Consider the following 14357-nt stretch of genomic DNA (forward strand, 5'->3'; position numbering starts at 1 on the left):
ATTTTCACTGATTGGGTCCAGTACCCTACGTAATATTTTTCTTTCAAACATGTCATTGGTAGATTTCTGTGTTACGACCCCTGTTTCTACTATTCGCTCCGTGCGTCTCCCCTCTATTTACAGTCACGTGACACGCTGTCAGATTTGTAAGGACGTTTTAGCATTAAGTCTTATGGGATTATTTTGTTAAACTTGAATATTTTATTGTGTAGTGATAATAACCGAATACAAATTGTTATAATTCATTAGTTATTATTTTATAGTGTCATTTATAGTTCAACAAAAATATTTTTTGTCGTTTAAAGATTTATTGACATAATCTACGAGAGTGAGGTTATATTACATACCGTATCCGTATTTTTTGGGAGTCAATTAGGATTTATCAGAGCTAAAAAGTGTATGTAATATGTATAAAACTTATAAAAACGTAAATAATATTATTATATCATATGTGTATATTGCCATATCCTTTGTATATATGAAAAAAATTTAACCTCACTTTATTCTTCTAACAGCATTAATTAATTTTATTCTTTAATCTAATTTTTTTTTGGGACGAGGAAAACAAAGGTATTTCACATCACCATATATTTTTACAGTGAACAACACAACAAATAGCGTGATGTGGCATTTTTTTTTAAATATCCCATTTAAACATACAGTAAATCGTCCTTACTAGCTTTTCAAGCAACCGCCACCATGAGCAGGTCGGTCGATTTTGCTTTGACAGTTTTAACGCTCGGAGCGAATACCCTCTACTGTACTAAGCCACCGTATGCCACCATATTTATGCAGAACGAATAATATGAAAATACCAGACTGGGACAAATACCAGGTTGCAAAGACAAAATGACGATGATGATGACGACTGCTGTTTCACATACATTTATTACTATGGGCCTGGCTATTTTGTTATAGACATGAAGTTTTCTTTTCCTACAATAATAATACCAACTTGGGTTAATATAAGGCCTTCTAAATCAGAAGCCAAACAATAAATAAACTAATAAAGTTGTGCAACCTAACAATGCAATATTTGTGATGTTGGGTCATGTAAAAAAATAGCGCACAGTGGTCCCAAATGCAGAAATTGTGGTCATGAGGTAAAAAAGTGTCTATCTAGGGATTTTCATGTTTACAGTTGTTTTCTGATATTATCGTAGAGTCGTAATACGTGGATATAAGGATAAGTCCAGATGCATTCTTATTCATAGCTCAGGGACAAGTGAGCCATGTGTTATGGGACATTATTTTGGACGGCAGTGAAAGTGAAGCAGAACGCGTATACTTACTGAAAACGCTGTAAAACGTTCTGTAGTTTATCAATTTTATAGCTGTGAAGCAGATTCTTCTTTTTCAAATATGTATTAATGTAAGATATAAGTTGACTTAAAATTTGATAACAACAAATGCATACAATTTGTTATTAAACAAACAGTAAAAATATACTTGAAATAATCAAAATTTTGTAAAGATTCATTCAAAAGTACAGAGTTCTGCAACAAACGTTTAGTATGTCCAAAATGTACAGTAAGAAGATACAGAATTACATTGGTTTAAAACCCTTTCCACTCAGATGATCTCATTTGGGATCATGGCAATATGGCATTGATTTATTTGACACTTGCATTGAGATTTATTTGACACTACATTGATTTATTTGGCGCTGTATTGATTTATTTGACAGTTCTATCAGTAAGTGTTTGTCAGAAATGAATGTGATATGTACTTCGAAACCCAAAAATAATTTGGGCTGGAAAGGGTTAGCTGCCTTTAACTGCCTTTGCATTGCTGGTAGTTGTTTGAATACAAAAGTGTGAAATGACGCATACTAGACGATTATGGCGGTTGTTGAGTATGTCTTGGGCGTTGTACATGTTGTATTCTTCAAAAAGAAGTTGTATGTGTAAAATTAGCAAAAGTCCCTTATATGTAAAATAAAATTTCAAAAATATTCGTTTAAAATAAAATTTTAGAATTTCTTTCCGCCATTTTGGTTTTCAAAAAAATAATAAGATTTGCAATCATTTGCTTCAGATTTGCGATTTTAAATAACCAAATTTGGGGACAAATATTGCGTTTTGATTGATATTTTCAATTGCTTTGGATCAATTAAAGTGCACGAACAATATATAGGTCTGGATCCCGCGTATGAAAAAAAAGTTGATTAATAGCAAGCTGAAAATTTGTTAATAGCTTAAGGGTGTCTAGTCGGACAAACTTTGATATATGGGTACACTGGAACAGGGGCAGTTTTAATTGTGGAACAGGTTAAAAATTTGGAACGGTCACACTATGAAAATGGCACATTTATTTTGTCCGACAGAACAGACTTAAACTCTCCGAACAGAGATTAAACTCTCATGCAAAAATCAGACTGCTATTTATCACCTGTCATCATTCCTGGCATTTGACATATTCTACATGTTCCACTCATTAAAACGCCCATTTGGTGATAAATAGCAGTCTGATTTTTGCATGAGAGTTTAATCTCTGTTCGAAGAGTTTAAGTCTGTTCTGTCGGAAAAAATACATGTGCCGTTTTCGTGGTCTGACCGTTCCAAATTTATAACCTGTTCCACAACTAAAACTTCCCCTGTTCCAGTGTTCCCATATATCAAAGTTTGTCTGACTAGACACCCTTAAGCTATTAACAAATTTTCAGCTTGCTATTAATCAACTTTTTTTTCATACGAGGGATCCACACCTAATAGATACGCATTTAATGGTTCATGACCACGTTTTATCCATTTGTTACCACAGTGCAGTGTAACAATTTCAACCCTACGAATGAAACTTCATTATTTAGGTAATTTGACTCGTTTTTCTTTTATTTTGATCTAAGTCAACAAATAATAATGCTTGTTAACGTTAGCTTCGACTACTCTACTCGTATATAAGTACGTCTAACGATTTCATAAAAAGTACTCTCTATTTTAACGACTACGGTATTTATTTTTAATTTTGAGACTAGAGATTCAATAATACATTTTAATATTGATTCTTGATTTTTAGCTATGAATAATGGACGGTGTAACTGGCCTCGAGGAAAAGTAATTGGTGGTTCTTCAGTACTAAACTACATGTTGTATCTACGGGGAAACAAAAAAGACTACGACATCTGGGAATCTATGGGTAATCCCGGTTGGAGCCACTCCGACGCTTTGTACTATTTTAAGAAATCCGAAGACAATCAAAATCCCTATTTGGCTAAAACTCCCTATCACGCCACTGGAGGGTACCTTACAGTTTCAGAGCCCCCGTATCGTACTCCTTTAGTAGCGGCTTTTGTTGAAGGTGGAAAACAGCTGGGGTATGAAAATAGGGATATCAATGGGGAGTTTCAGACAGGATTTATGATGGCACAAGGTAAAGTAGACAAATATTCTTCTTCTTTTTAATGTGCCTATCGGTGACAAGTGTTGGCGATAATCATGGCAATCTATATCTTATCTGCAGCAGCCCGGAAAAACTGCACAGATGTTGTGTTGAACCAGGTTCTGAAATCCTTTAACCACGATGCATGATGAATTTAGTTAACTTTACTTTAAGGTACTGTAAGAAGAGGTTCGAGATGTTCCACGGGAAAAGCCTTCTTGAGACCTGTAAGACTAAGACCTAACTTACACGTAGCTATGGGATCCCATGTCACGCGAGTTCTGATAGATCCAAAAACAAAAATCAGTTACGGAGTGGAGTTTTATAGGGATAATAAACTGTACAGGTACTAATAAACGATTAGGTACAAGTCGACAGAAATATATAAAACCGCCAAGGTCAGGCCGATCAAAAAATTTAGTTAAACGACGTTGTCAGATCAATATTTTTTTAAAGTTTTCGGTTTTTTATTTGTTACCTGTTTTACAAAAAAAATTCCTTCTGCTTCCTCCTGTGTAAATTTTAAAACATTGTGTACAATTTCACGTGTCCTGTTTTGCATGGCACTTCTACTCTGGCATGTATTAATTCTTAAATGAATAACTATTCTACGATTTTATCTGGCAATGTCGAAAAACCACTGATTTCGTGAACAGTGCATTTTAAGTGTATGTTTTGTCGGCTGTATGCAATAGTAGCTTAACTCAAAAATTGACAAAATTGAGTTAACATCACCAGAGGGCTAGAAAAGCCTTATTTATGACCTGCAAAACTGGCACAATATTAATAGCAAAAATGTCCGCCAGACGTCACTAGTGCCACTATGACATGTTGTCGGTTGAGATAGATTGTTTCTTGCAGTACTGACCCTTTTTAGTTGTGCAGTGAAAGTCGAACACTAGGGATATCAAGTTTCTGTGTAATACCGGCACTTTTGAGTGTTGCGCCACTATAGCAGACAATTTTAGATATTTTCAAACTGTATCAGTGAGAATTTTAAAGTTGTATCACATTAAATAAAAGGATTAATTCGAGTAGTTAAGAAAAAATAGCCCTGGAAGATGCTTATAATAACCATCATAAGGAGAAAAATTTAAGCCGGGAGCTAAAAACACTTGACAAAGATAATGTAACCAACTTACAAAAACTTGCTTGTTTTGACCTACAAGCTACTCCACCGACACCAAAAGGAGACGTTTCCGCTTTCTATTATAAATCTAAGCTGTCAACATATCATTTCTCCATTATGTGAACTTCAGAAAAAGGGACTGGGAAATGTACACAGCTATGTTTGGCACGAAGGAGAAGGTATTAAAGGTGCCATAGAAATTGGTTCGTGCCTGCTGATGTATTTGGAACAAAAATCTCTAAAAATTGCTTCTGACGATTTGAAATTCATATTTTACTCAGGCAATTATAGTGGTGGTCAAGGAAAATACAAATACCTAATTTGAGTATATCAGTACGCTGTAACTCATTTCAAAATTTCTTCTATAACTCATCGCTATTTAGTTGTCGGCCATATTCAAAGGAGGTTGACAGCTGCCACTCTTTGATAGAAAGAAATATCACGAAAGCTTTAAAAGGAGAGCCTATTTATCTACCGACTCACTACGCTATGCTAATCCGAACTGCTCGTTGCAAGCCAGGGTTGTTAACAACGCAACTGAATATTTCCGTAGAGGGCGCTTCAAAAATCCGTAGAAATCCGTAGTGCAGAAATCTGACAGAAAATGACACTTGGCAGACCAAAAAAAGAAGAAGAATGACAATCGACAGACAAAAAGAAGAAGAATAGTGCTTGATAGACCAAAAAAAGAAGAAGAATGATACTTGACAGACCAAAAAAAAGAATAATGACACTTTATAGACCAAAGAAGAAGAAGAATTGCACTTGACAGACCAAAAAAGAAGAAGAATGGTACTTGTTAGACCAAAAAAGAAGAAGAATGACACCTTAAGAGTAAAAAAATCCTCATTTTAGCTTCTTGATGGCTGCAGCTGAAAAATCCGTAGAAATGTGGTCGATATCTGAAAATCCGAAATAATTTCGAAAATCCGTAGATCTACGGAAAAATCCGTAGAGTTAACAACCCTGTTGCAAGCAACCATTCGAAGTACACGAACTAAGTCATAATGATTTTTGTGACCTGAAAAAGTTAAATATTAAAACAGCGACAATTTTCAATGAAGATGTACAAGGAAATACTTTTCATTTCAACGTTATTTGTGAAATTCAGGTAAAAAAAAGCTCTGGTACTCACTTCTATTTTAAAACTTAATTTAATTGATACCACTAAGAAAAAAACAAGAAACAAAGAAATGGTTTAGAAAGCATGGATATTATAGCACTAGAAAAGGCTTACACTGGCAGCCTGCCAATAACTGAAAAGAAGAAAACAGGCATTATTAGCCTTTGTGAAGACAGGAGTGTTCCACCAATTCACGCTGATTTCTACCGGCAGTTAAAGCATTGTTAATCATGACTTTTCCTATTACATATGAATATATCCTTTTTTATTTCGTTCTTCTTATAGTTGTTAATAAACAGATTTTTTCATTCAAGTAACTTGTAGTATTCTTTATTGAACCTTTATTTCAATTGATATGAATAACAAAAACAATGCCAGTTTTGTATTTGCCTTAATTAGTCTTGAAGGGCAAAATATTGATGTGCAATAGTGGCACAACTCAAAATAAGGGTTGAATTTAAGAGGTCTGTGTTACAATTCATTAAAGGCTATCCTACCTAACCCTCTCCCAAATACACCAAAATTTATTTTTTTCAAAAATCCCAATCCATGTAGGATTGGGATCCTACGAACAAGACAAAATCCAACAAACAAGACGAAATTATTGACATTCAAACTTTAAACGCCTGTTTTGGCAAATTACCAGTTTTTGTGTTGTGCCACTATTGCATACAGCCGACGGTTTACTCTTTGCACCAACGCGTTCAACTGAAATCCGCTCTCCTTGATTTGCCACTTCGCTGTTTCAGATATTTCTGTACAATTATGAACTCTTTTATATTTTGCATTGAAATTAAATTCTTAGGTAATAATGAATTTAGAAAACTCATGAACCACGAAGTAAGAGAACTTCTGAAAAGAGAAGATATCGTCAGATTTATCAAGGCACGGAGACTTAGATGGATGGGACATATAGAAAGGCCCAAAACTAAATGGGAGAACCAGATAGTCGAGGATCTTAAGAAGAAGGGAGTCAGAGAATGAGTAACCATCAACAAAAACAGGAACGAATGGAGACAAATTGTAGAAGATACCAAGTCACACAACCAATTGTAAAACCAAAATGTTAATGCGGATTGATTCACCACGACAAACCAATCGGAAGCCCAAAGAGGGCGGCAATCACTCCGCTAGGAGTGTAGATGCCATGATGATGATTAAATTGGTATAATTACAGTTTTCTTCGTTTGGCTATTATTTCCAATATTTGCTTTTTTGCGCTTTGTATATAGTTTTTTACACCAATTGTTGTACCATTATGTATTTTTTAGAATACGAGTGAATAAAGAGGTTATACTGTCTGCCGGAGCAGTCAATTCTCCACATTTATTGATGTTGTCTGGAGTAGGACCGAAAAGCGAATTGGACAAATTCAAAATTCCTGTTATACAAGATCTAAAGGTGGGCCACAATTTGCAAGACCACATTGGTCTTGGAGGATTAACGTTTTTGATTAATAAACCGGAGTCTATTACGTTGGATCGCGTTTATGCTGTAGGTAAGAATATGAAAAAAATATATCATCATCATCCCTCAACCTGTTGGATATAGGTCTCCTCCATATTCTTCCTTTGTTCCCTATCTTGTGCCTTCTGTATCAAATTTCCCACTGTGTTTCACAAGTCATCCATCCATCTGTTTGGTTGTCTACCTCGGTTTCTTTTATCTTCTCTAGGGCTCCACTGTATGATTCTTTTGGTCCACCTATTATCACTTAAACTTTCTACATGTCCAGCCCATATCAATTTGGCTTGAGCAATTTTTTTATGACATCTGTCACTTTATTCCTCTCTCTCACTATTTTATTTAGTACCATATCTCTTCTTGTTATTCCAAAAATTGCTCTTTCCGTTTTTCTTTGGGTAATTCTTAATTTATTTGCAGAATGTTTAGGTTTAAGTTATGGTTTCGAAACCATATTCCATATGTTATTACGGCAGTATGCATTGGTTGTAAACTTTTTTCTTCAAGAAAATCGGTAGCGCTCCTTTTAGAATATCGCATCTTGCCAAATGCTGCCCATCCCAAGCCTATGCGACGCGGGATCTCACACGTTCGATTGTTTTTTCCTATTCTAATTTCATGCTCTATGATATAGCTAAAAACCTGATGTACTTCGTGCCCATCTACTCTCATAACATCACTTTGAACTAAATTGGTCATGTATTTTGTTTTTTGAAAGGACTACTGGTTCTATTGCCTTAGTTCTTCCATCATTTTGTGAGCTTCATTTAAACTCTCGGCTATAATGACAACGTCATCTGCAAAGCACAAGTAGCTCAAATATTTACCATCAATATTTATTCCCCTTTTAGCCCAATCTAGTATGCATATGCCAGAGCTGCAGTAAATGTAGGGGGGACGGTGTCGCTCCGTCTAAATTCTTCAATTCTATATTTATCGGTAAAGTCATGGAGTAGCAGATCCTGTTGCGTTGTTGTATAATAATGATATGTTTTATCAACTTTGTATGTATAGTTACCTAGATACAAAGCCGAATAGACTAGATAGTGTAGTCTATTCGGCTTTGTTCCAATGCTCTTCATACCACCGGTAATTCATCGGCATCAAAAGCTTTTTTGAAGTCGATGAAAATCAACGTGAGTGGTTTATTATATTCAACACATTTTTCAAAACTTAATCTTTTAAGTGCTTGTAGGTGGTCATTTCTTCCATAACCTATCCTAAACCTCAGCTTGCTTCTTAGGCTGACAGAAATCTAATTTTCGTTCTAAGCTTTTGTGATGATTTTGGTAAACCATTTGCACAGATGTGACAACAGACTTATTGGTCTATAATTGTCTAGGTCTGATATATCTCCTTATTTTGTGTAGTAGGATAGTAAAATTGCATTGTTCCATTTTGTAGGGACTATACCTTGGTTTAGACATAGGTTAAATAGTTCAGTTACTGCTTCCAGCCGTTTCTTTCCTCCCACTTTAACAGCTTCTATTACTATTTGTTTGTCTTCCGGAGCCTTGTTGTTTTTTATTTCCCTTAGGGTTCGTTTCACTACTTCTATTGTTATGTTAGAAAGAAATTCGGAACCTTAATTCATTACTCTGCGATCGCTAATTTGTGTTTTGTCTTCTTCTGTTAACTGGTTTTTGTTATATAATTCTTCATAGAAACTTTTTGTTATGTCTAGTGTTCTCTCTCTGTTTCTTGTTATGTTACCTTCCTTGCCTTTGAATTTAACAATTTCCCTTTTACCACCACAATGCTTTCTTCTGAGTATTTTCATATCTCTATTTTCCTCAATAACCTTTTGTTTTCTCTCAAAGTGGTCTTTCTGATCTGATCTCTTGGTTTTTCTTTCTCTAATGAGCTTTCTGGTGTTTTCGCGCAGTTTCTCTTCTTTTCCGGCTGGTCTAGCACAGTACTGTTTTTGTGCAGTCATTAACATTTCTCTGATTGCAGTATTTACGGTTTCAACATATATCGAAAGAGGATAGTTTAGGGCCCGATTTATAGCTTTCACATATTTTTTTGTGTTTTCTTGTGTTCTCCATTTGATCATTTCTCTTCTCTTTATGAATCTTATTAATTCATTTTTTAAGTTTAGCTGTATTGTAGCTCTCAAAAAAATATGTAACTAAAAAAAATTTCCTTAAAGGCATTTTAATTTTATTTTCTGGCGTGTTTTTAAGATGTTGTTGTGTTGTGTACTAAAGGCTGTATTATGTCTAATAGGAGGAACTTTGATAGTCGGCTGCAAGAAGAACCCATGCTGCTGCAAATTGGTCTGAGGCTTACATTTTCTTTGTGGATTTTTGGGACTGCGTATACGTGTTGTGTCCTGCTGTAGTATAACGTTAGTGTTCTTCTTTGACAGTATGTCACGTGTACCTTAAATTTGAGAAGTGTTTTATTTTATAGAGCTTGCTAACCAGGCTCTATAATATGTCTGTTTCCTTGATTACAACAAGCTATTTGACAAAGTTCGATATAACAGCCTTTTACAACTCTAATATGTGCTCAGAAAATATAGTTTAATATGCCTTCAAAGAAACATCAATTGAAATTAAGGTCAACGGAGGACCTATAAAGAATGTCAGATATGCAGAGGATAATCTAATAATCGCATGGTCGGTTGAAGAATCACCGGTTCTAATGAATAAGATTGTAGATACCCCACATCTTCTTCGTCTTCCCACATTTCGCTTTCCTCGGATTTTGCCTTGCATAATAAGTTGTAATAATGAGTATTTTTGCCCTCTCATCACATGTCCCAAGTACTCAAGTTTTCGTCTTTTGATAGTTAGTATTATTTCCGGTTGATTTCCTATCCTTCTAGTTACTTCCACGTTCGACATTCTTTGAATCCATGATATTCGTAGGATTCTTCTGTAACACCAAAATTCAAAGGCGGCCAACTTATTCAAATGGACTTATTTCAACGTCCACGCTTCCAAGCCATAAAGAAGAGTAGAGAACACGTAACATCGAAGCATCCTTAGGCGTAGTTCTAACCTTATATCCCGACAACAAAGAAACTTTTTAAGTTTAATGAATGATGCACGTGCTATTTCAATACGTGTCTTAATTTCTTTGGTTTGGTCTATATTTGATGTTATCCATGTTCCTAAGTATTTGTAGTTATCCACACTCTCAATCACAGTATCTTCAATAGTTAATTGGATGTTTACGTGTGCTGATTTAGTTATGATCATGCATTTATTTTTCTTTAAATTCATCTTCAGTCCGTACTCATGACACAGTTCATTAAGGCGTTGCATTACGTTCTGTAAATCATTGTTGTTATCTGTTATTATTACTGTATCGTCTGCAAAACGTAAGTTGTTCAAAACTTCTCCATTGATAGATATACCTTCTATTGAATCTGAGAGCGCTTCTTGAAATACCGCTTCACTGTAGACATTAAAAAGTAGTGGAGACAGCACGCAACCCTGACGGACTCCTCTCTGTATTTTGATATCTTGGGTGTCCTGGTTGTCAACTTTAACCTTGGCAGTTTGATTCCAATATATATTAGATATAATGTTCATGTCACGACTGTCAATATTTTTGCTCTTTAATATATCTACAAACTTTTTATGTTGAACTTTATCAAATGCCTTTTCAAAGTCTACAAAACATAAGTACATATCCTGATTTATGTCCATGCATCTCTGGGCCAGCACATTCAAGCCGAACAAAGCATCTCGTGTGCTCATACCATTTCTAAAGCCAAATTGTGTGTCACTGATTTCATATTCGAGAGTTTTAACAATTCTACTGTGTATTATTTTCAAAAATGTTTTAAGTGTGTGACTCATTAAAGATATTGTTCTGTGATCCGAGCAGGTTGTTGCACTTGACTTTTTGGGAATTGCTACAAAGGTCGATTTCAGCCATTGTCTGGGGATTGTGGCAGTCTGATATATTAGATTAAAGAGTTCAACCATTACATCAATACCATCTTCATCAATAAGTTTTAATAATTCGATGGGCACATCATCTGGTCCAGTAGCTTTACCCTCTTTCGTGTTTTTAATGGCATAGATGACTTCATCTCTTAATATTGGTGGTCCGGTATCCTCTGTGATTTCCAATGACAGTTCTCCTCTTTCCTCATTAAAGAGTTGTTGGATGTAATTGGTCCATTGACACAATCTCTCCTTCACGTCAGTAATAATATCCCCTTTATCATTATTCGGGTATTCGTTCTTGTGCTTTTTCTAGAATCTGTCATTTCTTTGATTTTTTTGTGTAAACACAAACACAACACTGTCATACTTTTTATCCAGGTCTTCTATTTCTTTGCATTGTTTAAATAGCAAAATTTAAATAGCAAAAGAACGAAATGCATGACCATGCAAAGACGATTATATGCAAGAAATAAAATCAAGAATAGGAAAAGCTTAATCAATGTTTAATAATATGAAAAAAGTACTTTGCAGCAATGCTCTTAGCCTGCAACTCAAAGTAGAAATACTGAGGTGTTATTGTAGGGAATGGAAACACGAACGCTAAAAATGGACATTAGCAACAGAATACTTAGAGGACAATCTTAACAAAAATAAGCTGCGTAGATAAGGATACGAACAACGACGTTTTGAAAGAAAAAAAGGTGAAGGAGGTTTTGAGTATAATTAAAATAAAACAATTGTAATATCTTAACCATATTATTAGATAAGAGAGAAATAGAGAGATATGTGTTGCTTCAGATAATTTATAGAGAAAGATACTGAACGGAAGAAGCATAGGAAAACAACGTATATCCTGGTTAAATAATATGAAAGAATGATAAAACTGTAACTTCACTGAACTGTTTAGAGCAACGGTATTAAAAGTGAAGACAGCCATAATGACAGTGTTGGTTGATAATTCAAACCTTTGAAATTTTCGTTACTGATATCTCTTTGTTTTATGTCTCAAGATTATTAAAGTCCATAACATGCGAGTCTTTTCTTTCTATATGAATCCTCAGAATATAGAATCCTTTCTATATCAAAATTCCTCAGGCTTCTCTCCAGAAGCATTGATTTTTTGCAATTGACCAGACTATTTTGTTTTACCAGACTATTTTTTGTATTTATTTCCCACACTTTTTAGACATCTTCCTATATTAATATTTTGTCCTCGTTTTTAGGTCCGGTCATGCAGTATGCCATCTTTGGAGGAGGACCTTTAACTATCATGGGCGGAGTAGAAGGTCTGGCATTCGTGAATACCAAATACGCCAACGCTTCAGAGGATTTTCCAGACATCGAATTCCATTTTTGTTCCGGAGGTAGCCACTCTGATAAAGGAGCTCAAATAAAAAAGGCTCATGGTTTGTCAGACGCTTTTTATGATCGAGTATTCAAGCCTATTCATGACAAAGATTCTTGGTCCGTTATACCTATGTTGTTGCGGCCAAAAAGTAAAGGTAAACAATTTTGTTGAAACAAGTGTTAAAACAATTTCGGTCACGTCAATTGTTGAAACAATTGACGTGAGCGAAAACATCTCATCTTCCTCAAAGCTAAACAAATATTTTAAATGTTTTTTTAGGTTTTATTAAGATTCGCAGCCAAAATCCATTCGACGCACCTTTGATATACCCGAACTATTTTATGGAAGACGATGATATGAAGACTTTAGTAGAAGGGGTGAAAATAGCTGTAGCTCTTAGTCGGACTCCTGCGTTTCAGTCATACGAAAGTCGATTAGTTGAGTTCCCAGACTGCGCTCATATTGCCAAATATTCTGATAAATATTGGGAGTGTATGATAAGATTGTATTCCGTTACGATATATCATCCTGTTGGTAAGTGAATATAAAAAAAAATCACCGAATAAAGCCGGACTTACGTTAGGACGGGGCGTGTACGACACGGACCGTGGAACAATAGACGACGCACGTCCCCGTTGTCATCCCGTCACGTTGTACTATAAACTAGCTAATGTCTTTCATATCACACGATTCTTCAACATGACCCGTAAGACAGTCGTGCTGTCCACGTCCCGTTCTGAGATACATCAGCCTAAAGCCTTGGTTTCCTCGAAAGCGGCACCGACAAACTGCGACCGTAACACTGCGATGAATGACGTCATAAAAAACTGTACCACGCAAAATAATAGGAGTGGTTTCCAAGGATGCGTTGGAAGCCACCGCTTGCTGAGTTGACACATTTCATTGCCGCAGTGAAAAACCTTGAATTTTTCGCCGTAATCTGACGTCATTCATCGCAGTGTTATGGTCGCAGTTTGACGGTGCCGCTTTCGAGGAAACCCAGGCTTAACTGACAGAGAAATATTCAACAATTATATTTCTCTGAAAATAATAAAATAAGCATAATTTGCCTTAACCATTATGTTTATAAATATGCGAGATGTTTATATGATTGGAATAAAAAATTACATTTTATAACTGATGTTTGACGTTTCCACTTCGGAAATCATTTTCACAAAAATATTTTAAAATAACCTTTTAACCTGTTATTAATTATAACCAAGTTGTTTTGCGGTTATTGTTTTTCAAATTGAGGGATGAATTGCTTTGCCTCGATTTTGCGGCTTTATCGAAATGCCTCCCACTTTTTCAGGTAAATATTTTCATACATGAAATGCCTCCCAGGTACAATCGAAATCTCTCCGTTTCGTTAATTATTTAGAATTTAGGCTGATATTTTGTCTATTTAATCTCTGTATCATGACACAATGTTGCCAAATCATAATTTAAATAGATCACTATCTATCTATTTTGATTTTTTTAGTTTTTAATGCAGTGTACATAAAATATATTAACATTAATATTTCACAGTAAGACATATTTCTTTTTAGAAAAGAAAGTTGTTACCCGACATTGGGCTGAGCACTCTTCATCCTTACAAAGAACCACAAACCCATGCGAAAGTTTTCATTCCAAGTATAATAATTCTTCTTTCTACTGCCCTCATCCTAACATTAATAATTTTATTGATATAATTTAACAATTTCAAATAAATACCAACATTAAAATGTCTGTTTCGACACCAAAAAAAAAAATTGTTACGGAAAGTACAGCAAAAATAAATTTTCTTACAAATGAAAAAAAATTAGAATTATGAGAAAGTAAAATAAATAGATTAGAATTTGTCAAAGTAGTATCATATAAATTTAGGAAAAATATTTTGTAATTTTATATTTCTATAACACATTTTGTAATATTTTCCAAATAAGTTTTTAAACGCTTTTATTTAGTTCAATAGTTTGTTTAAACTCTAAGCAACATTAATAAAATTCTTTAATCGATTTAGAA

The 14357-nt window shown here is 34.7% G+C and overlaps 1 protein-coding gene across 1 annotated transcript in view; it reads left to right on the forward strand.

Annotated features, from left to right (window-relative positions):
• Positions 1-14357, forward strand: part of LOC114332571 (uncharacterized) — a 93353-nt gene that overhangs the window by 12291 nt on the left and 66705 nt on the right. Inside the window, exons 4-8 of the mRNA XM_028282392.2 lie at positions 3016-3369; positions 3553-3724; positions 6902-7128; positions 12226-12504; positions 12630-12884. Coding sequence (XP_028138193.1) covers positions 3016-3369; positions 3553-3724; positions 6902-7128; positions 12226-12504; positions 12630-12884 — 1287 coding nt within the window. The remainder of the gene's footprint in view (positions 1-3015; positions 3370-3552; positions 3725-6901; positions 7129-12225; positions 12505-12629; positions 12885-14357) is intronic.

The sequence above is a fragment of the Diabrotica virgifera genome, chromosome 3 (genome assembly GCF_917563875.1).
Source record: "Diabrotica virgifera virgifera chromosome 3, PGI_DIABVI_V3a".
Lineage (NCBI taxonomy): Eukaryota > Metazoa > Arthropoda > Insecta > Coleoptera > Chrysomelidae > Diabrotica > Diabrotica virgifera.